The sequence below is a fragment of the Mus caroli genome, unplaced genomic scaffold (assembly GCF_978045245.1).
Source record: "Mus caroli unplaced genomic scaffold, Mus_caroli_1 scaffold_6, whole genome shotgun sequence".
NCBI lineage: Eukaryota > Metazoa > Chordata > Mammalia > Rodentia > Muridae > Mus > Mus caroli.
The window spans coordinates 134,459,585-134,484,235 of record NW_028227261.1 but is presented as its reverse complement, the minus strand read 5'-3'; the positions used below and the strand labels follow the sequence as shown (position 1 = coordinate 134,484,235).

Sequence of the window (24,651 nt, the reverse complement as noted above, 5' to 3'; positions counted from 1 at the left end):
AGTACACTAAGGTGTCCTCTGTGCCTTTTACTCCCTCCAGACATCCTTGTGCCCAAATTAATATGTTATCAGTGGTCTTTCGGAAGTGACCCCTGTCCTAACATCGAATGCTGTCAGGATATCAGAGCCAGAAAACCTATGCGTTTATGCAGCATAGTTCTCTGGTAACTTCTAGAACCTTGCGGGCCTTGCTGCTTGGTTACCACACAGAGCCAGGTGGGACCCGAGCTCGCCACCAGGTCCCGGGCTGGTCGTCTCCACTCGGTGTAGGTGACCTCGCCAGGCCACAGAAGAGTTCACAGGGAGCATTCAGAGGTCTCCACAGCTGCCTTCGCGCGCGTGCCACTCGCTGGGCCGCGGGATGAGAGTTGCAGGTCGCGCGTTGGGCAATGGGCAAGCTCCGAGGACACTCCCTGAGCCTTCCGCCCCCGGCCCGCCCCCGCCCGCCCCCGCCCGCCCCCGGCCCGCCCCCGCCCGCACGCGCCCGGACTACACTTCCCACAAACCTGAGCGGCGCGGCCTTGCGCGCCCTCGAGCTTGGAGCACCGCCCAGGCCGCGGGACCGCGCCCCAACCTGGCCGCCGGGCGCGCGCCTGGCTGAAGAACCTTTTTAAGTGAGGGGCGGAGGCCGGATTGCGATTGCGATCGCGATGGCGAACCTGGGCTACCTGCTGTGCTTGTTGGGTTTGCTACTATGTGGGCTTGCAAGTCCTGGGATGACCAGACCCTACAACCATGGCTCCGAGAGGCCCATCATCGGTAAGGAGGCTTGGGGCAGGTGTTGAGGACCCGTAGTCCGCGAGGCGCTCTGTTTCTCGCAGCGGTGCAGACCCACGATGCCCGCGGCGCGCTTCTCATCAATGGGACCTTATGCTGATGTCCTTCTAGAGACCTCTGCATCTGGAGGATCGGGATCCGAATGAAGGCTCCTCGCTACTACTTGGCACCCAAAGCAGCTAGAGGCGGTCCCGTAATTTTTAGGAACCACAGTTGAGGCAAACCCAGGATTTGAGGTTTTCGTGCGGAAAAGAATTTTAAGGACAGTCAGTGTGAACCGAGCTAGGATGTATCAGAAGTAGGAAGAGAAGAGATCAAGTTAAGAAAGAAGCAGAAGAGAAATCATGCTGTGGGCTTCTCATAGAAGACTCCATCTCGGCTGACCTAGTGGTCAATTCGTAGTTCAAGAAGTTTCCAGAGGATCTCACTCTTTATTCCTGTTCTCTTTGTCCATAGCGATAATTAAAATTATAGGAATGCTGCAGAGGTGCCTTGGATACGATAAGAGCGAGGAGCTACTAGTGTTGCACAAGGGGCTAATATGTGTCTTTTACTGTACATGAAGTTTCCAGTGAAATATCTAGAAAATTGCAGAGAAGGGAGAAAGACCTTAAAAACTGTTAGTTTACTCTTGAGTGTTAACTGGTGAGAGGATTTAGTCAGATTTCAGGGTGATGGGTGCTTTTCCTGACCTGTGTTTCCACCCTTTTCTCTGCCTTTCCAATCCCAGAAATTCTGCACACAGGTAAATCTTATGTTTCTTTGCTCGAGGACATACATGAAGATACAACACACACACACTCACACACACACACACATGAAATAGGTAAGAAACTAAAGTGTGCCCTGGACTTTGCCATTTTTAGCATCAAGTATCAACATGGACTTTGAGGATTTGAATATTCATTTTATCTCAGCCAAATTGTGACATTGTTTCTGCCTGGCATATTTATGTTTCAAACAGGGTGATACTGGTTTGCATTCATGTCAGACATTTGAAAGCATCCAAGGAGAAATCAGCCTGTAGTTAAATTTGACAAAAGAAATTTATAGGTAGACAAATGTAAGAATATGACATTTATCTTATTTTTTCTTCCTTGAAGTTGAACACTAAAGAGAAACTAGAAACTTGTTTTATGTATTCAGGAGTGGTCCGGTTTTCAAGTGGGTGGCTTACTAATATTTGGAACCCTTCCTCCAAAGCTATTTCCATAGATGGGTAGATTCTTCAAGTTGAGTCATGTAACATATGTAGTGAATTGCGTTTGTGGATCTAGCGAATAGAAAAAAAAATTAAAAGATGACAGAAGATTTTGTTTCTTAGAATTTTGGCAACTCTAAGTTGCATATAACAAAAGAGAGAAAGTGTGGTTTTGGCTAACCTAATCAGTTATGTTTTCCTTTTATACTTATAGTCTGTGTGTGTGTGTATACATGAGCACATGCATGTGCATGCTTCTCACATGGACCTATGGAGGTCAAAAGACAACTTCAGGAGTCAGTTATCTTTCTCCACATGGGTCCTGGGGATCTAACTTAAGTCCTCAGACTCAGCAGCAAGTTCCTTTACCTACTGCTAAACGATGGTGAAGCCACCGCCCCAATCAATTAAGATAATATAGTCAATTGGGCACGTAATATGGATACTTTATTACTGTAGGAAACACAAAGTATTCAAAGACAAGGAAGCCACAGAAGTGGGGAAATAGCCTAAACTGTACAAGCCATCATTTGGGAGCACATGTTGAGACCAGGGGATACAATCTGAGCTCTTTGCTAGGAGTGAGATAAAAAAAATGAATGGGCTGGGGTGTGTTGTGGAATTAATTTCGTGTTGCAGGCACTTATATTCACATAATTCTGCATGCCTTCCTTGTGGCACCTCCTTTCCTGTCTTGTGTCACTCTTTTCTATGATAGCTCTTGTATTCTTCTATTTTTGGCCAAATTTCACTTTCCATTGTGAAGACTATCTTATCTGATAGAGAGGAGAGAAACATTCCTACTAGATACATTTGGACATTTGATATTCAGTAGTGTTTCATATCAACTATTGTAAGAAGCCCAGCGTACAGGTGTGATTAATATAGATGATAGGAGTTGTGTCCCACTGAGACAGTTAAACTCACAGAGGCACAGATATCCAATGAGCAGACATGATAATTTTGTTGTTTGTTTAATTTTTGGAGGCTAGGGATAGACCTAAGGCCTTGCACATGCTAAGCATATGTGACATGTTTTGATGAATATCGCGTGTCAGTAGTGTACTAGACTTGGGTTTCATTGGTCAGAGGAGATCAGAGATGAGTGGGACAGAACATGACGTCATGGAGCCAATGTAGAACCACTGAGGTATGTAAGGAACATGGTAGCCCCCGTGCGTCTGTAATTCTCTGTTCCATTACCTGTTGTCTTCTTGTTTTCTCTTACATGTTCCCAGTCGGATAGACTTCTTGCAGAGTTACAGGCTGGCTCATGACCTTTGCATTGTACTGTTTCCTTTGCTCTGAATTGCTCTGCTTTCAGATATGGGTGTGTGGTTCACTGCCTCAGTCCACTGATGCCTTTGAATAAGTGTTATGTCACACCTTCCCAGGGAAAACCTGTTTCACCTCTCTGAAGTCTTGTTCTTCTTTCCCAGGGAGAGTTGCCGCCCTTTTAAAGAGAAATTGTAAACGGAACCCATATTTCATTGACTTCTTAACACAAGCACCAGCCATCATCACTGGCCCTAGAATTAAATCTCTGTTGTTTGTCTTTACCGATTTCCTCTCCCACCCACTAGCATGAGAGCCTATAAAGTGGAGAGTGTTTTCTTTATTACTGTGTCCTCGGCACCTAGTTCACTGTCTGACATGCAATGCAATGCAGCCAGTATTGAATGAGTGAGGGAATGATGGTGGGGCCAGCCTTATTTCTGTGGAAACACTGAAGTAGGAGGCTTACTTTAGAGAGGAAAGAGACCTTCTAATAATCTGGGATGGGTTTGGAGAATGCTGGTTGCTTAGATAGTGAGGTTATTAGAAAGATGGCCATCAATGTTGTTTGTACTGCGGCTTTGCTGACAAGGATACAACTGTGGCTTTGTGGGGAAAGGGATTTGCCCCTTATACATTTAGTGAGTTGTTTATGAATAGTCTTAGGGTTGAATGAAAAATGTTGGGGCTATTATAACTTTCAGAGCTTCTTAGATATTCATTGTGTGTGGTGGGTTGGTCTGATATTACTTGTATTGTAATGCTAAATACAGGCCCCTAAAGCCTGATTGCCTCCAGAGACAGAGAGTGCACATACAGACCTAAGTTATGCTAAGTGACCTTGTGCTCCAAATTATTCCTGATAAAGATGCCTACAGCCTATAGCTGGGCAGAATTGGGATAGATAAGGCTTGGGGTTCCTGAGCTTGGGATTGGTGAAGACGAGAGGAAGGTGGAGAGAGGAGAAGTCTCCATGTGGTGAGAATCATAAAATCATGGCCATTAGAGACATGGAGCTAAGAGCAGCCCAGATGAAACACAGTAAGTAATAACTCAGGGTTATCAGTAGGAAAGTCGATTCTAATAGCAGAGAGGGTAGATATTTTCCCAGCATTAGTGCTGATAAAGGCTTATGACAAATTAAAGGTCAAATGTGCCTTTTATCTTGGAACTGAATAATCAAAGGTGAGGTAGAAGCCACTGATTGAGATTAAATATACTCCACAGCAATGGTGTGGTAAGAAACTCAGATCGTCCTTCCCCAATACTTTCCCAACAACTGTGGGTAGACTTGCAGGAGCTGTAGGTCTGTACATTGAGAAACTAAAGTAGTGACATTTTTATTGTGCCGTGATTCAGTGTTGAGTAAGAAATAAAAGAATTTGCATGAAACTAAATCTTTTCTTTTAAATTTAGGAATAATAATGCAAGAATGTTTTGGGAAAATGGCGAAGTTGGGGAACTACTACATTGCTGCATCCTATGTGAAGTATATAGAGTCTGCAGGTGCACGAGTTGTGCCCATAAGGTATGCTTGAGTGGTTTTCACCAGGGATGTAAAGACTTGTCTTTTGTCTCTAAATTAATGCCTTCTTCTTTCCTATGATTATTCATTAAAAGGAGTGTTGTTGCATCTGATTTCAGCCACAAACCTATTGCCTGCAGTCTCCCACTAAATTGTTTACGAAGCTCTCTGTGTGTCTGGAATGTCATTGATAGTATTCTATATGTCTATTAGCATTGAGAAAAATATGATAGCTTCCTTTACCCCAGAAAAGACACTTCTCATGGACACCATGAAAATTATAACCGATTCTCCAATTTATCTAGCTTTCCACCTACTATTAGCATACGGGAATCCTCAAGGAATGGGGGAGAATATTTTAGAATATTACCGTAATATACTTTCACAGCTAGGAAAAGCTTGCCAATAGTGACTGTTTAGTGTTGCTGCAGTGTAAATGATAGGCATTGCAGTTTTAACTGGGTTAAGTGTGGGGTTAGAGACATGGCTCAGTGGTTAAGTGCACTTGCTGCTCTTCCCCAGGACCAAAGTTGGACTCCCTGCATCCCTGCAGGGCAGCTCACAACCACTTGTAACTTTAGCTCTTTGGGCACAACACACATGTTGGACACACACACGCACTCTCTCTCTCTCTCACACGCACGCACACACACACACACACACACAAATAAAAAACTTTATAAAGGTGCTTTATTTTATAATTATATGGCTCAGTAAGAATAATATGATTAATCTCATATTTTTAGTTTGGAGGGATTGATTTCACCACAGGTTTTCACTTGCAAAGAGTTAATAAACAAAAATCTTCTAAGCACTTACATTATCAGCTGAATTAGTACATGAGAATCTCCCAGATCTCTCATATAATCTACTATGAAATTTTCAGAACAAAACACAACTATTACAACCTATTCTGCAAATAATTACAAAGACATTCTTGTACTCTATATAATATTACTAGTAATCAAAATGCAAATATAGTGTAGATATGAAAAATTGTCTTCATGTTGAGATTCATAAGGATTGTCTTCTTTCACCTTTCACATTTGATTAATGACATATACCCTTACAATTAGTATTTAATTTTTTAGTAATAATCTAATCTCATGTGAAACCATACACTCTAGTTTTAGCTCTGAGGAAGAGATCCCTGCATGGCTGCAACACAGTGTCTCAGATTTTGATGATAAGTGTTTAAATGCAAGCTATTTAGGAAGTTAGTGTGAATGGGGGTAAGACATTGCCACAGTTGGGCAGCCCAATTCAGAGGCCACTGGAAAGTTCTGGCTGTGAAATAGAGAAAGAGAGTGGCTTGGAGCCGCCATTGTGAGTTGCGAGGTAGATGTCCTTAAAAATCAGTGAAGACGATCACTCATCACATCTGGGCTGCTGAGAATGCATTAAGTGGGCATGATGGACAGTTTTTAGCCTGGGGAGTTTTGAAACCTAATGACCTATGGAATATTAGCATCTATGACAAGATGCTGAAACCCTGGCTGGCAGCCTGCAGGCTAAACTCCAGCTTTGACTTCAAAGTTCATTTTGATATTAATTACTTGAAGTTGGAATCATGTGATCCTGTAGAAATGGTGTAATCTATGTGAGGGAAATTCTACGTGTAAAATGAGGAGACTCTCAGCATTAATGTTAGGTTGCTAGACCTTCTTTCTGGTTCAGAGGAGAGAAGAAGATAGATGAGAGACCTGGGCAGAGTTCTACTGTAGGTGATGCTTGACTTTGGTTTCATCCTGCTTTTTCTTTTCTTTTCTTTTCTTTTCTTTTCTTTTCTTTTCTTTTCTTTTCTTTTCTTTTTTTTCTTTCCTTTTTCTTTTCCTTTTCCTTTTCTCTTTTCTTTTCTCTTTTCTCTTTTCTCTTTTCTCTTTTCTCTTTTCTCTTTTCTCTTTTCTCTTTTCTCTTTTCTCTTTTCTCTCTTCTCTTCTCTCTTCTCTTCTCTTCTCTTCTCTTCTCTTCTCTTCTCTTCTCTTCTCTTCTCTCCTCTCCTCTCCTCTCCTCTCCTCTCCTCTCCTCTCCCCTCCCCTCCCCTCCCCTCCCCTCCCCTCCCCTCCCCTCCCCTCCCCTCCCCTCCCCTCCCCTCCCCTCCCCTCCCCTCCCCTCCCCTCCCCTCCCCTCCCCTCCCCTCCCCTCCCCTCCCTTCCCTTCCCTTTTTTCTTTTCTTTTCTTTCAAGACAGGGTTTCTCTGTATAGCGCTGGCTGTCTTGGAACTCACTTTATAGAGCAGGCTAGCCTCGAACTCAGAAATCCGCCTGCCTCTGCCTCCCGAGTGCTGGGATTAAAGGCGAGCGCCACCACCCCAGGCTCATCCTGCCTTTTGTGATGACATTCTTTCCCAGAACTTGGTGCTTTGGAGTTGCCTATTAGTGTGGAGAGGTATTGTTAAAGCATACAGTTTCAAGTGGTGCACAACCTACTTGTTAAGCTGGTTCAGAGCTTTGTGGCTTGCTGCTCATCCAGATCGATGGGGAAGATCTTGCCATTGCTGGGAGAAACTGAAGAGCTTTGATTGGCAGATACCGAGAACATGTGTACTTACAATTCATCTTAGTGCTCTGAGGCCAAGTCACCCGCCAGTTTTATAGCTGTCTCATTGACTACTTTGTGGCTCTGAGCCCGAAAGAAGATTACTATGGCTTTCTGAATAACCTATGTAGATTTACTGGGACTTGGAGGAGAGTCAGAGAAGTTCACTGCCAGAACTAGGCAAGGGCTAGGAATTACAGCTCACTTAGTAACAACAGGAGCCATGTTCTAAATCAATCTATGTCCACTTATATCTTTTTCCTGGGGCAGAAATGGAGTATATTCTACTAATGACTATACAAGTTTATGGATGTGTCTATGGGGAGAGAGTGTGTGCCTTGCTGATGTTTTTTTTCTTAATTGGATATTTATTTCACTTACATTTCCAATGCTATCCCAAAAGTCCCCAACATGCTCCCTGACCCACTCTCCCCCCACTCACTCCCACTTCTTGGCCCTGTCGTTCCCCTGTACTGAGGCATATAAAGTTTGTATGACCAATGGGCCTCTCTTTCTACTGATGGCCGACTAGGCCATTTTCTGGTTCATGATGTTTTATAGAAACAAAAAATCTGCTCAGTGTAGGAGAGTTACTGTAGGAGTCACACACACTTTTATAGACATCACAGGATGATTGCAAGGTCGTAGCCAGTTGTCATGGATTAGCTCCTTTGGATTTTCTCTGGGAAAAAGAGATCAGTCCACTATTTAGTATATTAGCATCCACTTTAAAATACTGAATTTCATTCAATTCCCGAAAAAACAGATTCACCTTTCTGATTAGCCAAATATAGTATAATTTTGTGATTTTTGTAGCTTAACAAGACTACCTTTAAGGTAGAGATGTACTATTGTCTGATATTTAGGCAGGAGTGTTGTAGCACTTGCCCTTCATGGACAGGGTCTTGAGTTCAATATGCAGTACCTCAAACAACTTATTTTTCATTTAATGTTAAAATAAATGATGTGGTGGCTTCTATTGAATGTTAACTTTTTCCTTAGGCTTCAGAACTGATTTTCTTGTAAAATTAATCTTCTTGTTTTTAGGCTCGATCTTAGTGATGCAGAGTATGAAGAACTTTTTAGATCTATTAATGGGTAAGTAGGCTTGATGTTGCATCAAATCTTAAAACAATGTGTTTATGTGTACATATTAAAAATTTGCAAAATTTACCTATAAGTATTCTGCGTTTCTATAGAGCTTCCTTAAAAGTTGTCTGATAATAATTTCCCAAGTGTATTTGTTGAAATGTTTTGAAGGGAGATGTAAAGACCCAGTAAAGAGTGGGAAGCAGGACATGATCTGGGGGTTCAAGCCTGTACTGCAAATCCAGGGAAGAGAGCAGACAGTTCACCAGCCTGAGAAAGAAAGAAAAGAGAGAGCCGAGAGTGTACCTCAGTGATAGAGCCTGGTTTTTATGAGGCTCTTTCTTGGTTCAGTCCTACTATACAATAGGAAGCAAGATAGGAAATATGTAATTGTTATATGATAGGCTCACTATTTTTAGCTTAATCTTTGTTTAAATGCTTAAATATTTTGAAATTTCCAAGTCCCTAGGTCTGAAGTTACAGATTGTTTATCTTTCAGAGGTAATTTGAAACAAACTTAGAAAACAATTTCTTCTCTGTTTCTCCTTAAAATATGTGAGTAGTTAGAGTGCAGAACAAGATTGGAAATCACATGAAAAATGCCCTTTATTGCTCTTAACTTAAAGTACAATTAATTATAGAAATCATGAATCAAGTTGGCAGAAGTGAGAAAACGTGTTAATACTCTGTAAAGGGGATAGGGTCGGGGACAGGACTCTCACTGTGGGTGTTAGAGTGAACCAATCTTTGAGGCTCTTCTTCAGTAACTAGAGCAATTAGAAAGACAATGCTCTATGACTGGGAACTTGAAAATTTATCTAATAAATAAATATTTGTGCAGAGTTATGTACAGACTTGCACGTAACATCGGCATTGTCCCAAAAGTTGAAGTTGCTTTGGAGGTGGAGGTGGAGGTTGGGGATGGAGGTTGGAGGTGGAGGTGGGAGGTGGGAGGTGGGAGGTGGGAGGTGTGGGAGGTGTGGGAGGTGCGGGAGGTGGGAGGTGTGGGAGGTGTGGGAGGTGTGCCAGAGGTGGGAGAGGTGGGGGAGAGGTGGGAGAGGTGGAGGTGGAGGTGGAGGTGGGAGGTGGGAGGTGGGAGGTGGGAGGTGGGAGGTGGGAGGTGGGAGGTGGGAGGTGGAGAGGTGGGAGGTGGGAGGTGGAGAGGTGGGAGGTGGAGAGGTGGAGGTGGAGGGAATTAGTTCAGTGGGATAATTATGTGTAGAACCTTAATAGAATAATTAATAGAACCGTATGCAGGGATTTCAAACTGAAGATATTTGTAGATGTTGTTTGAAACACGGCTTTTGTGTTAATAGTGTTAACAAAAGCTGCTGTTTACCGGTGTGTTTCTGTTATCAGCACAGCAGATGTTGGTAGTCCCTACATTTGATTGGAAGTAGGGTAGAAAATTATGTGGGAGAACACTACCAGATGAAGTGTGGAGCCTGCCCTAAGGGAGACTGTCTTCTTGGAGAATTAGTCCACTTTTACTGTGTAAAAGAGCTGTAGCATTCCATAGACCAGACTTGGTCAGAGTTGGGTTTTAAAATACTGAGTTAACTGGGGGGAGACCTGTTAATTGGTCCCCTTCAGTCACACATGGCTTTCTGCTGTGACTTTGTGGTAGCTGATTTAGCAGATGAGTGTTTAAACCTTTCCCACTTGACTGTGAGTTTCCTAACAATGGAAACTAGCATTGTCACAGGCTGATACAAAGCTGGATTCATAGAAGAATCAGGGTGTAATTCTTAAATAAACAATAGCCTCTGGCTGGAAAGATACCTCCAGATGCGCTTGCCACACAAGCCTGGTGAGTTGAGTTCCATATCCACATGAGAAGAGAAATCATGTGTGCTTCCTCTCTCTCTCTCTCTCTCTCTCTCTCTCTCTCTCTCTCTCTCTCTCCTTCCCTCCTTCCTTTCCTCCCTGCCTCCCTGTCTCTTACACACATCACAATATATCACATGCAAATTAAAAAAATATATATTCTCAGAATAATATGGCAAAGTCATTTTATATTTTCAGAATTTTAATATGTTAAAAGTCTAACTTTTAAAAGTAGCCAGAGAAGCCAGAATACTTTGAATATCCTTGCTTATTTCAAGATGTGTTAAAGAGCTTATATATTTAACATCATTCCAAAACCCTAATATAAAAACATGGTACATTTTTTCCCCTAAATTTCATCTTTTTGGGGTAGAATAAAGGAGAACCTAATATTTGGGACTCAAAAAAAAAAACTGTCTAGAATAACTCTGTTGATTTTTCAGGATTCCTAATATTGTGTTTCTTACTTAAGAAATATCAAGACTATTATGATATCTTGCAGATATTTAATCCTAGTAGAAATAATTATGATTATTATGTGCTTTTTCATTTTATATATAATTTTGGAGTTAGAATAGCTGTATATTTACAGTTGACTTGGCCTTGCTGATCACCTTAATTCAAAGCCAGCTATACTTGGAGTTTTATCTCTTCATACTCTTTGGTCTTTCTCCTCCCACCCCTTTATACCTTTGGTTTGTTCATGCTATATTTCCTTCAGTGAGCTTATAAAAAATTTTCATTGAAAAAGTTTTAAGATAATATGTGCAAAATTCTTATGTGCAGTAATTCTAGAATTATAAATATTATATATGTATACATGAGTATATATACATATATATACATATATATACATATATATACATATACATTCATATACATATGTATATGTGTATATATATACACACACACATACACACACACACACACACACACACATATATATATATATGTATATATATATATATATATATATAATCTATCTTACTGGTTATATAATAAGGAAAAAGTTCTTTAAGTGAAGAATGTGTATTTACTTGGTGAATGGAGGAAAATACATCTTAATTGATTTTGTTTCAGAGTTCTCCTTCCTGGAGGAGGTGCTAACCTAACAGATTCAGGTTATTCCAGAGTGGCCAAAATATTTTTCAGCAAGGCTATAGAGGTAAATATCTCCTATTTCTCATTACTCCACATGGGTTTGTCTATCTCCATAAGGACAATTCTCTTTTTTCAAGTGTACAGTATTAATTTCTTCATAGTTATTCTAGTATATAGTCAGACACCTGCTCTGCAGGAGTCAGGTGTTTACTCACCGACTGTTTTTTTTGTTTCTTGTGCTTTGGGGATTCTTGGTATGGAGCTCACCCTCATAGCTCAGTAAAGCTGTGCTTCCCTCTGGCCTGTTATACACTCGGCATTGTTCCTATGATACTAAGTCTTCTCCTTTCAGTTCTCCATCCAGCCTCATTCTCTCAGCCGCCCTCTAACACGAGACACAGCTATGGCAGTGAGCTTTTATTCTGAGCCAAATACAACTGAAAGACATGAGTCTTTCATACTCTTCATACTCAACAGAACAAAAGGAAGTATCAAAAACACTTTACCAGGTGGATGAGCACGTCACATGACATATTATGGTAGAGTGGACAGATTACTTATGTGAATTTCAGGTGCTAGTGTACAAAATATTTAGTTTTAGGGTTGCCAGAAGCCAGAAGTTTGCTAAGCTCAGCAATACATTTAAAAAAGTTGCACCAAGTAGTAGTAGCCATGTCCGGTCAGACACAGAGGTTGGTAATAAATGGCTATTAAAACAGGCTGAAGATAGCTCGAGAGAATTCAGGCTCTATCTATAGTATGATGTTACTTCATGGGCACAAAGTTCTAGTCAGTCAGGCCATAGACTCTTCCAGACAGATGTGGCATCTTCAGAACACGTCAGCTCACATACCTTAGGCTTTGTCTGTTTATCATGCACAGTGCCCAGCTACTATACAATGCCTCACCTGGGTCCACCCATAGCGTTTTTGGTCCTTGTTTCTCCCCTGAAATCTTGATAGCAATTTTCATTTATTGTTCCTGGCACTCAGATCTTGTCAGTCTTCCTTAAATGTTTTCTTCAGTAATGACTTTTTTTGGAGATACTTGCTTAATAACTTTTAAGTTAAAATGCATAACTCATGGGCCTTTGGGTCAAGACATAGTGTGCCCACAACTCTCCTTTTTCTATTCCACCTGGGAGTTTTTCTGACTACAGATTAAGTGGTAGCCTGCTGATGATGTCCAGAGAATTCTGAAGAAAACTGTCTTTGTCTTGCTCTGTCTGTCTGTCTGTCTGTCTGTCTGTCTGTCTGTCTGTCTGTCTCTCTCTCTCTCTCTCTCTCTCTTTCTGAATCAACATAATTTTCTCTTTCATTCTCCCAAAGAGCTTTGATAATGGAGACCATTTTCCTGTGTGGGGAACATGCCTTGGATTTGAGGAGCTTTCTGTCCTGGTTAGTGGAGAGAACTTACTAACGAGTACAGACACTAAGTCAGAGAAATTGCCCTTGAACTTCACTGAAGGTAAGAGTAAGCACCAACTCTTTCGAATTATTTTTCAGCAGCATTAGTAAATACTGAATATCAGACAGGAATGGCCATTAGTCTTTGAATTATTGACCAAAACTATGAGCGAGCCCTTTGTCACTCATCTGTGAGGATGGTAGTGTTTGTGATTTTCTTAATATTTGTGTTTCATATGTATTCTAGTGGTCTCAGGATCACATGATAAGAATTTACAAACCAGTGCTGGTTTTGAGTTCTAACTCACTCACTTTGGTCTTGGAGAATCATTCTGTCTTTCTTAGTTTTTCACTATAAAAGTTTCTACCACTGGGAATGCTTTCTGAGAATTAATCACAATGATTTCCAGTTTGTATGTATAGTACTTTAAATACAGATCTTATAAATATCAAGTATTATTGCTATCTTGCCAGTATTTTCTCCCTTCTTCCTTCCTTCCTTCCTTCCTTCCTTCCTTCCTTCCTTCCTTCCTTCCTTTTTTTAAGAGTTATTTATTGTTATATCTAAGTACACTGTAGCTGTATTCAGATGCACTTGGAGAGGGCATCATATCTCATTATGGATGGTTGTGAGCCACCATGTGGTTGCTGGGATTTCAACTCAGGGCCTTTGAAAGAGCAGTCAGTGCTCTTAACCACTGAGCTATCTCTCCAGACCCCGGTATTTTCTCATCGTTGACACATGTTGTTTCTCTCTTGAGTGTTTTACATTACATATTTTTCTGGCACTAAACTCTTGGACCTAATGAGACCTCACAAATTAAAAGGCTTGATGTCAAATGAGACCACTGTATTTGTGTACAACTGAAGGCCAGTCACCCGGTCCCACCAGTGTTCTTGCTACCTGCTGTACCTTTGCAGATACCTATGACATGGCTGTCATGTTTTATAATTCACTACTCAAAACTTTTACTAATCAACTTATGTTGCTCAAAGGCAAAGAAAGACCCCTTGTATTTGCTTACCATCTTGGAGCTTCCATGAGCTTGGGTTCCTAGAGTTTCAGAGATTTTATTGGCATTTCCTTGCAACACATGATTGAGTCATTGATCATTTGGCTGAGTTCAGTCTCCTGTGCCTCTTCCACTTCCTGAGGTTGGGCTGCTTCAAAGTCCTCTAATCACATGATTAGTCTTTCTGGTAATCAGTCCATTCTGAGGTAATGTAAGGGTTAGCAGTGAATCATCTCATTATCATAATACACTTCTATCAGGAAATATCAGTGCCTTAAGCTCTTAGTTGGAAATCTAAAAGAAATTCCATATAAATTCTAGATCATCATAATTAAGTGCTAACAACTATTGATATTCTCATTAACGATTTTGGGAGGGAAGAATAGTGATCAATCATAGTATTCATAGGATATTCCATACTTTCAGAAATCTTGTTTTCTCAGTCACTGAGAAAACCTATGGGAAGTACTTATTTCAGGTCAGACTTTTGAGGTTGCTATATAACAAAAGCCCAGTTTCTACAACAAAGCAGTTATACAAGGTACCCACTGAAGCCGTTAGCCAGACTAGAGGCCTGACTTAGCATCAGAACCTTAAACCTGTCAGGCTTGTGTTTTCATTCCTCTGTTGGTATTCCAGTCTGTGTACCTGACTGCAGCCCCCTTGGCCTCTTCCATTCCCAGAGGCTGGGCTCCTTGAAACCCTCTAATCACATGGATAATCTTTCTGGTACTCAGAACCCATTCTGAGGTGATCCACAAATCAACACTGCACCCTCTGTTTGCAGCATAGAGCTTTTCTTTATCTTAGTTAATGCTCTTTTCTCCTTAGTTGGCATAGTTAACTTTTCTTCAGTTGATTAAACATATTCTTTGTCAGCCTTGTACATGGATATAATATATTCTTACTCAACACCCTCTCTTATTTCTTGTTTCCAACTCTTTCCCATTAATAGCCCTCCTCCCTACATGTGCCTTTCTTCCTTTATGCCTTTTTTATTTTTGTTTTGTGACTCACTAATCTTTAACTAGGTTTCCTTGTGTGACCATGGGTTTTGAAAAGCATTTCACTTTTCTTCTGTTTTCTCATTTTTTACATCCTTTCCTTCTTCCACCATGGTCCTTGAGCTTTAGCAACAGTGGTATAAATGTTCTCTTTAGGTCTGATCATTCAGACGTCTGTCTAATCACTTTGATGAGCCATGGGTCTACATTCATTGTCATTCACTGCAAAGAGAAACTAGTCTAACTAGGAGAGGCTAGCATTTGGGTATAAACACATATTTCGAATGAGGCTTGGCACAAAGTCAGTTTAGCTAAACAATAGTGGTGCTTTCCACGTCAGGGCCCTTCCCATTTTAGGGCCCATGACCATCCCAAAATCCATGTTGGCCCAACCATAGGCATTTCTGTGGAAACATGCTTTACTTACCATTTACTTTGACTAGGTTAATAATGTCTGCTGTTTGACTGGAGGTAAGTGCCATAGTGGGTTTTATTTTCTTCATGCGTTTAAATTATTTCTCTGTCCTTAAATTGTTTTAGGTACTAAATTATGTCTGCTAAATTATTTAGGGATTTCTTGGTGGGTTTCATAGCCCACTGTGTATATTCTCTCATCAGAGAGGAGTTGCTTTATTTCCATAACAATCATGCTGCTGTTATACCAAGGTGCACATCTGGCTTTCTGGAGCATATCTTATTTGCCTCCATGTTAGAGCTGCCTTTGTCTGGCTACAGACACTTGTCTGGAAGCCAGTGGAGACATGCTTTGCCCCCATTCACTCACATTGAATATTGGCTGCTGTTTGGCCAAAGGTAAGTGACTTGGTGGGCTTTATCTTTTATTTATTTATTTCATGTGTTGAAGTCATTTTTTTTTCTGTGCTTAAATTATTCTAGGTGCAAGGAAGAGCAGAATGTTCCAACATTTTCCTACTGAGTTATTGGATTCACTAGCATTAGAAAATCTGACCGCAAATTTTCACAAATGGAGCCTCTCTGTGAAGGTATCACATGACTACTCAATCAGTATCTCCCAGTGAGATGAATCCAATCAGGCTAACTACAGAGTCAAACCCTCTGTTTTGTTTTTGTATTTTAGAATTTTACAGAAAATGAAAAGTTAAAGAAGTTTTTCAATATATTAACAACCAATACAGATGGCAAAACTGAGTTCATTTCATCCATGGAAGGTATGTATAGCTATAGAGCAACTAAGCTTTAATTTTCTCATTTTAATCTTATAGATCCCCTTTCTTGTTAGTGACATCATGTCACTTTGGAGCTCAGAAGTAGGGTTATTTTCGAAGAGAGAAGACACATTCCGTTCACATCCCAAATCAGTGCAGGCTTCCCTGGGTAGTTTTGGGAACCGGGACAATAATGAAGAAAACTGAGAATCAAGGAAGGGTGAGAAAACCACCCATTTCTAGAGTTATCACAGATCAAGTGCCTTGTTTATCTTTTCAGATGTTCTGAAAGATGGATTGATGGAGGAGAACGTCTTTCTAAATCTGTTAGCTAGGTGGCAAGACAATACGCACATTAAAGCCTGAAATGCTGAGGGTATAGGATGCAGCGTTATTGTCAGTCCAGTGCAAGAGAGAAAACCCATATATTGAAAGGACACCAGGGAGCACGGCTGCAGGCTGTACTTGCCTGCAAGGTTAAGCTCAAAAATGCTTGGAATCCTGATGTGGAACTTTGAGAAGAATTGCTTGCCTGACCATGCTAAGGACAGAGGGTGGCGATGGTGGGGTGAGTGAGCCTTGAGCCCTCAGAGTGACAGAATGGTCTAGTGTGGCCTACATTGTCCTGGTTGGGAATGTAGTCAGAGGGCGGGTTGAATGCTTAACCTGTGTTTGCTATATACATGAAAAGGTTTCATGTACATAGTAGCACACATGTGCAGGGCAGAAGCAAGTCAGAATGCTTGTCTAGGAAAGGGCAAGCGTCGTTCTTTCTCTGCTTCAGGATATTTCTTTGGATGACATTTGATGGGATATGAGTGGTTCAGGTCTCAGATAACGTACAAGGAAAGGAGGCAAAGTATCACATGTGTGAATTTGGAGAAACAGCAGCCAGGCCTGCTCAGACTTCTGCTATTAAGAATTATGACATTTAGTAGAATACCATAAGTTACAAAGAAATAAGGAATATTTGAAAATAAATCTCTATGGCTAGGTAGAATGGCACTCACCTTTAATGCCAGCACTCTAGAGGCAGAACCAGGCAGATTGAACTCCTGAGTTCCAGGACAGCCAGGGCTACACAAAGAAACCCTGTCTCAGGGGGCTGGGGGAGCAGAAAAGAGACTCGACAAGGACTACATTTGCTTACTAAAAACGAAAGAAGTTCAAATGACATCTCAGAAGAGAGGTTAATCCTAAGACACACAGAGAGAATGAAGTAGCATAGACGGGAGATAGATCTAGAGGAAACATTCCGAGTCTGTCTTAGGTGGCTGCCCAGAGGTGGGAATCTGGAAGCCAGGGGTAAGGAATTCCAACACCAGACTGGGCTCTGGGAACCAAGGAGGAAGGGGGCAGAGACATTTTTTTTTCAATGTTAAAAGAGATATTTGAGTGGATAAAAGACTTACCTGGAAAGGTAAAGAAAGGCCTTAGAGAAATAAAGGAGAAATTTTGTGATTTTGGGTAAGGGAAGTTTTCAAGACATAAAAAAATATAATTCATAACTGCAAAGACTGAGGAATTTGGCTGAATTTGTAAGTTATATTAAAAAAGAGAGAGGGAGGAGAGAAAATATATATATTTATAATGCATATAGCTGCAAAATAGTCCATGTTTATCTCAGAAGAAGTAATAAGGTTTAAATAACAGCCTTTATATTAATAAAGATTTAAATAATAGCTTTTTATAAGAAGCTAGGATCTCTGACTAGATGCCTTGGAGAGTGAACACCAGTGTGTTGTCCACACATGGCGGATTGAGGGAATTTGTCAATGTGATCACTCACTAGTGGAATGCACTGGAAGCCCAGGAAGGAATCCACTTTACATCAGGACTGACAGGGTTAAGACCAAGGACGACAAGCACCACCCAGGTTGTTGAGCGCTGGCACATTCAGGCAGTTCAGTCACAGTGAGAGTGCCTTGTGGCGCTTTGCCTTTTCTCGGTGAAGCTGAATGATTTCCAGTCCTGTTAACCAGCAGTCCCAATATTTAAACATTCCCTAGCAAAGCTGCATGTGGTGGCACACACCCTTATTTTAACACTTGGGAGGCTGGGACTAGTTAGGCCAGAGCTACATAGTAAGACGGTCACAAAATCCAAAACAAGATAAAACAAAAGTAATACCAATAAAACCACTTTAATGAACCTAGCTAGAAATGTACATATAATTATGCCTGTTAGCAAACAGAGAGGTTGTTAAAAGCAAGCCAAGTACCTCACAATACAAGGAGTGAATCATATAACAGAATACTATGCAGTTATTCAAATCACTGCATGTACCTGTGTTCCTCATTCTGAATGGACTTTGAAAAACAATTTTGAGTTACAAAACAACAAAAAGAAGTATAATGAAATATATCCCACATTTTGTTTGTGTTTTGAGATAACTTCCCTCCGTGGTGGAAGCCTAGAAAGTCATTATCCACGGCTGGCCTCCAGCCTGTAGCAGTCTTCCAGTTTCAGCTGGTCAAGCTCCAATCACAGTTGTGTGTCAGTGTTTCCTCCTACATAGTTACACATAGTTTTCCTTTCTACGATCTTACAAAATGATGCAAAGACAACACACACTCTCTCTTGATGGTAACTTGAAGGAAACATTAAGGGGATGAACAATTTATTACGGTAGTTACTGTCCAGAAAAGGAGATTTGCCAGTATCAGTCACACTTGATGTTTCAGTGTTTGTGGTGCATAATAAGGAACCATATTGTTTTTACATTTATTCAAGTAAATGATTCACCCAGGACCCCCAAGAGATGTCATTTTATAGACATTGTGTTCTGTCCCTCAGAACATCCATGACTGGATGACTGTAAACTTAGATGGGACCATCTAGGAGCAAAGGCTGATGGAGGAGGCGGAGCTGGAAACAGGAAGGGACCCAGAGACAGAAGATACTTTCTCTGCTTTCTCAGGTAGACTCTTGGATTTGATGAAGCTGCAGAGAGCACCCTGAGAGGACAGAGGCCTAGCGAGGAGTAAACCATAATAAGGTGGGGATAGTGATTGGTATTTGGAGATTGTGACTTAGTCCATTTTATGTTGCTGTAACTGAGTCTCTGAAACCAAATCATCCCAAAATAAAGATTAATCTAAGTGTTCTGGAGGTTGGTGGGTCCTTGAACATAGTGTTAACATCTGGTAAGGACCTTCTGGCTATATGTAGCACCACTGAGTGTCATATGGCAAAGCAGAAAGAGATGCTCGGTCAGTTTTCCTTCTTACATGGACACTGATACTGGCATGGTCTCATCCTTCCAACCTCTTTTAATCTGAATTCCTAAGGTTAGACTTCCGTGTACCATTAACATGATTTAGGAATTAACTTTCCGACCTCCAAATCTGAGGGCCACTCCTAAACCATAGCACATTGATCAAGTTAGTGAGGTAGAAAGAAATATATGCAGGAAATTCTGAGAAGTGCTGATCTGCCCAGGGTGAAAGTGGAGTTATCTTTGTACCCAGTGGCTAGAGTCACCACCTTCGAAACACCCTGCAGTAGAACCCTGCAATCCATGTTCGCTTCCCTGCCTCATTATCTACTTCTAAAACCTTAACACTAATTCTTTCATCCCAGGTCTAACTTGTGTATGCTTTCTTCTCCCTACCCAGCCCCCTGCTAACTGTCCATAAGTCAACTTCCAGCTACACATGGAATCTCACAGAGAAACCAATCTGATTGTTCTGCCCAAACAAAACTCAGTAGCTCTTCACTATGGGAGGGCAAAGCTAGATTTACCTGATCATTGTAATCTGTGCTCTCTGCTGCTTTCCCTGCAGAATGTTCCTTTGAGATGTGTGCATTCCATTGGTGCCCTCCACAGACCAGTGCTTGTCACCTCTCTTTCTTTCCTCCCATGTTTCTCATGTCCTCTGGTGAGCTCTCCACTACATTGAAAGACTCAAGCTAGATGTCTCATCTTTGAGAAGCCTTCATCTTTCTTTGTATGTTTGCATCATGTTCCTTGGGGATGCTGCTTTTTGCTTGAATTTGTTCAAACTCCAACTTTCTCTCTCAACTGGAGCGTATTGAGGGCTGGCGTTTTTCTTACTTTCCTTTTTATAGGGCTTTGGGGAAAGTAGAGGTAATGAATGAATGACTACTTAAGCAATAGTGTTGGGTTGGAAGATTTCGGTTCTTTGTTGTTTATTTCTGACTATGTTATCATGTAAAAATTTTAGAGCCTGAAAATTTTATACATATATATATATATACATATACATATATACAGACATATATTCACACATTTACATGTATATATACACACATATACATATATATATTCACAAACATACACACACATAGACATACATATATACAGACAGATATACATGTTAGGAGCATATGTAATATATGTGCACTAGGGACCCTTGATGCTCTACTCCTTGTGTATTTGCTTTTCACTCTTGATGATCTTGTTCTAACCCAGTGGTTGAGGTTGTAATTTCTACAGTTGTAAAGAAATGCCATTGATCTTTTAAGAAGAGTTTTCTAAAGAGTAAGCCTTACTTGTTTCTGAACATCAGCATCGGCTTGTCTGTGTGTGTGTCTGATTATCAAATAAATCCTCATTTAGACATTTTTATCCTCAGCCATGCTTTTGCCTGTGGGCCGTCCCAGGCTGCAGAAAGACAATGCTACAACCTGAGAGGGAGAGGGAGGCAGAGGGAGGCGAGGAGCTCTGTGTCTGGAGCTGCTGGCTGGTAGAAGAAGACTGGGATGAAGTGCCGGCTTTCTGGCAAGCTGCTGTTACAGTGGAACAGCTAGTGAGTGGGGCGTGAGAAGACAGTCCTTCCCCCTGTGCTCTCCAAGGGCTTTCTAGGAGCATTCATGGTCTCCAGTCTAAAACGTTGAGGGTGGGAGTGCTTTCTATTAAGATGAGGAGAGACACATGTGAATAAAAACAGACTTGTTCATTTTCAGAGACATACATATCCACTTTTCTAAAACATTGTGTAGCTTTTATAGCATGTGAGAAAAATAAGGGACTAATATATCAAACTTTCTAAGTTCTAACCAGTCAGCAAGCAAATGATCATTCTTTTATATAAGCTTCTCCCAAACTGAGTTATTTTTTCCATCTAATCCTAGAGATTAAATAATTTATCTAGCAAGGGTACAAATGTTTTTTAAAGCATTAGCATTTATTTTAGCAATTATTATTCTAAAGTCACAAATCATTCATTCCATCAGCTGAGATCTAGATGATTAGTTTTCATTTTTTCTAAGTCTTCATGGGAGGAAACTTGTATGAAGAGAGATAAAATACAGATATAGAAATGTGTGTCATCAACTTAGTGTGTCCTTAGGCCTGAAGATATAAGTCAGTGGAAGAATGTTTACTTAGCATGGGTGCGTTCCTAGTTTGATTCACAGACAAGAGAAACTATTCACTTGGCTGTTGACTGGAATGTATCCCCAGCCCAGACTTTACTCTGATTTCCTGGAAGTGTAGCTCCCATTCAATTTTTAGGAGTGTATATGTGGGTGAGATACACTATTGGGTATTTTAATGCTGACTGTGAGCCGTCCTTTCTGTGAGAGAATATTTACAACCTTTACATTTTCCAATTTGGATGAGTTGAAACATGTTTTTATGTCTCATGCATGGCATGAAACAATGGACAGTATCATCATAAGACATTCGTTTTGTTTAATGGTGCACGCTCTCCACCCAGGATTTAAATATCCAGTGTATGCTGTCCAGTGGCATCCTGAGAAAGCACCGTTTGAGTGGAAGGAACTGGACGGTATTTCTCATGCACCAAATGCTGTGAAGACTTCATTCTACTTAGCAGAATTTTTAGTTTCTGAAGGTAATATATGGGCATATAATTAATTCATCACTCCATTATAACTTTTGAGGGAAAGTGCATACCCTTGCCTTAGCTTCTGTATACTTTTTTTATTCTATGAATGTTCTTTAAGGTCTTTAGATTTAACTGAAAAGTACTAAGTAATGGTACATCCTTGAAATTGAGATAGTAGCTATTCAAGAAAAATCAGAGCAATTATTTAATAGAGTCATCTGTGATCCAGTGGGCTGATTTTTTGAGCAATAATTTAAAGAATGTGTAGTTTCTAGTCAAGTATGGTGGCACATGCCTTTAATTCCAGCACTCAGAAGGTTGAGGCAGGCAGATCTATACGAGTTTGAGACCAGCCTGGTCTATGAAGAGAGTCCAGGACAGCCAGGGCTATTTCAAAGAGAAACCTGGTCTTGGAAAAAAAAATTGGATGTGGAATTGTTTCTTCTTTCTCCTTGAGTACTTTCAATTTTGATTTTCAGGAACAATGATGTAATTATAACAACCTCTGAGTATTATAGTTTTCCAAGACAATGATATAAATTGAATTATATTCTATCTCAGTGTGTTATGATTATTTGTCTTCAGCATTGGGATACTAGGGAAAAGTTACTAACTTTTGTCTGATTGCTGCTGACAACACAGATTTCCATGCTATTTATTATTGTGGTTGAACAGAGAGTTTGAGTGTATTTATATCTTAGTTGAGGGAGCTGGGTAAGAGCAGTAGAGGCAACGTGCAAGGGACAGAGCAGCATCATTTAGGTGAGCTGTGGCTAATTGAAGACATGATGAGCCTAGTGTTTATCTTAGCTCCAGCTTTCCCTGTGTTTTTGTCTACCCTCTTGCTCATATTAGGAAGCCACCATCATCCTATCTGTTTCATTTGTGTTTGAAATTATTAATAGTTGAATGGAGGAATTCCTGAAAAAAAATCTAAATAAGTTTTAAACAGCAAATCCATCCCGTGTGCAATGCTGGTCCTGAGCAGCATTTCCCTGTGGGTGGGGTGAGTAACTGCAGTGGGCAGAAGAGCCTTTGCTGCAGCTTTCATTTTGTGGTGGTAGTTGGGTCTGTGTGTGCCAACATTCCCAATCAAAACACCAGAGGCCTTACTTTGACTTGTTTTCAAAAGTTAGCTCTCACCATGTACAGACTTCTCATTGGCTTTCTGGATTGACTAATCCTGCCTTGTTTCCTTCACTGGCATTCACTTTAGTTTCTCTGCCCCTTTAACTCATTCACTATCTCAGTGAAGGTGTACTATGGAGATAGTCCACCATTTAAGTCTGCATGTCTGCTAGGCTGTGTTTCTCCTGTGATGGGTCAGTGTCCCATCTCTACTTTCATCGCAGGCCTGTAACAAGTTTTGTGCACATTTAGCCTTATAATGAATTATACTGAATTAGGGGTGAATTAGCTATAGTAACAGTAGCAACTGTGCTCACATTGGCACTGCTATATTAGAGAGGAGATTCTTTGAGGCATTTCCCTCCTTGCCCATGCTTCCCCAATGAGTAATTCTGATCTCAGGAAGAACTATTATAAAGCAGTCTCATGAGCTCTTGTCCACCATTCTTTACAAATGAATATTGTTTTCTCTTGCAGCTCGGAAAAACAATCACCACTTTGAGAACGAAGTTAAGGAGACTGCATCCTTGATTTACAAGTTCTATCCAATTTATACTGGAAATATTTCTTCATTTCAGCAATCTTATATGTTTGACTGAAATTCTTCAATATGGTAACACAGCAACTTTGAACAATTCTGTGATTGAATTGCTAACACAGCTCAGGGCAGTATGAGAAAGCCACACAGATATCTTTGCTGTGTGCCTGGTTCTGATTCATGGCTTAATACATGATTGCTTTTATCAGATTTGATAACCTGATAATGAAAAATATAAAAAATCAGAGCGTTTTTCATGAAAATGCCTTCTTATGTCTGAAGATTCTAAAATACAAGTTTTTGAAAATATACTTTGTCTGTGATTATTGGCTCAAGGAGGAAAAGCTATCCCAAATCTACCCAAATTAATTTTGCAAAAGTCTGTTTGAGTTATACCTCCAGGTACCTATTATGTCTTCATTTGGGTGTCAGGAGTATGTGTGCATGTGTGTGTGTTTATAAAGTTATGTAAATGTTTTTCTTTTGGCTTTGTTTATGTTCATGATTAATATACTGAAATCAAAGTCTGTTTTATTTCACTTTTATCTGCCACATGTAACTAGACTTTCAAGAAATTCCAGTGACTTCTCATAAAATGAGCATTTTCCCTATGTAAATTAATTGAAAAACATGTATACACTTATTTCTGGTTGTTTGCTTGACTTCCTGTGGCCCCTTCCCATCCTATATACTTCCTCAAAAGTCTGGAGCAGAGCTGTTCCTTGGGACCTGTAAGCAGCGAGATTTTTTTTCCTTCCAGGTTTGTTTTGTTTTTTTAATTTAGTTATGTTGCTGATTGTTGGAATCCACTGACATGGGTGCTTGAAATTGACCTTGGGCCCTCTGTCTGCAAGAGCACTTCATGTTCTTGACTGCCAATCCATTGCTTCAGCCCCAGAAATAGAGTATTTGGTCTGTGTCTAATAAATTGTGCTTATAACTGGTTCTCCACTGTTTTTGAAGATAATATACGGGAGATGGAATGATTTTATGAGCAAAAATGTAAGAATAGTGATGTGAATGTACTGTAAGAAACCATACTCTCTGGGCAGTAAGGACAGAGCACAGGAATCAAAATGGATTACAGTCTTGGACAGCTGAGACAGAGCTGCGTGTAGCTCTCTTTTGTAGCTGCGTGGCAAATTTGCTCTCTTCACTGAATATTGTTAAAAATCCCATTCCCAGCCAAGTTCATGTCTCTTGCCACTAGAAGAGAGACATTTATG

At 40.5% G+C, this 24,651-nt stretch overlaps 1 protein-coding gene across 1 annotated transcript; it reads left to right on the top strand.

Annotated features, from left to right (window-relative positions):
- Positions 1 to 520: 520 nt before the first annotated feature.
- Positions 521 to 24,370, top strand: Ggh (gamma-glutamyl hydrolase). The gene is made up of 9 exons (XM_021160698.3): positions 521 to 759; positions 4,670 to 4,781; positions 8,364 to 8,414; positions 11,313 to 11,397; positions 12,662 to 12,800; positions 15,654 to 15,760; positions 15,856 to 15,946; positions 21,628 to 21,765; positions 23,365 to 24,370. Exons 1-9 carry the CDS (start codon positions 651 to 653, stop codon positions 23,484 to 23,486), a joined length of 954 nt encoding a protein of 317 aa, XP_021016357.1. The 5' UTR covers positions 521 to 650; the 3' UTR covers positions 23,487 to 24,370.
- The last annotated feature ends 281 nt before the right edge of the window (positions 24,371 to 24,651 follow it).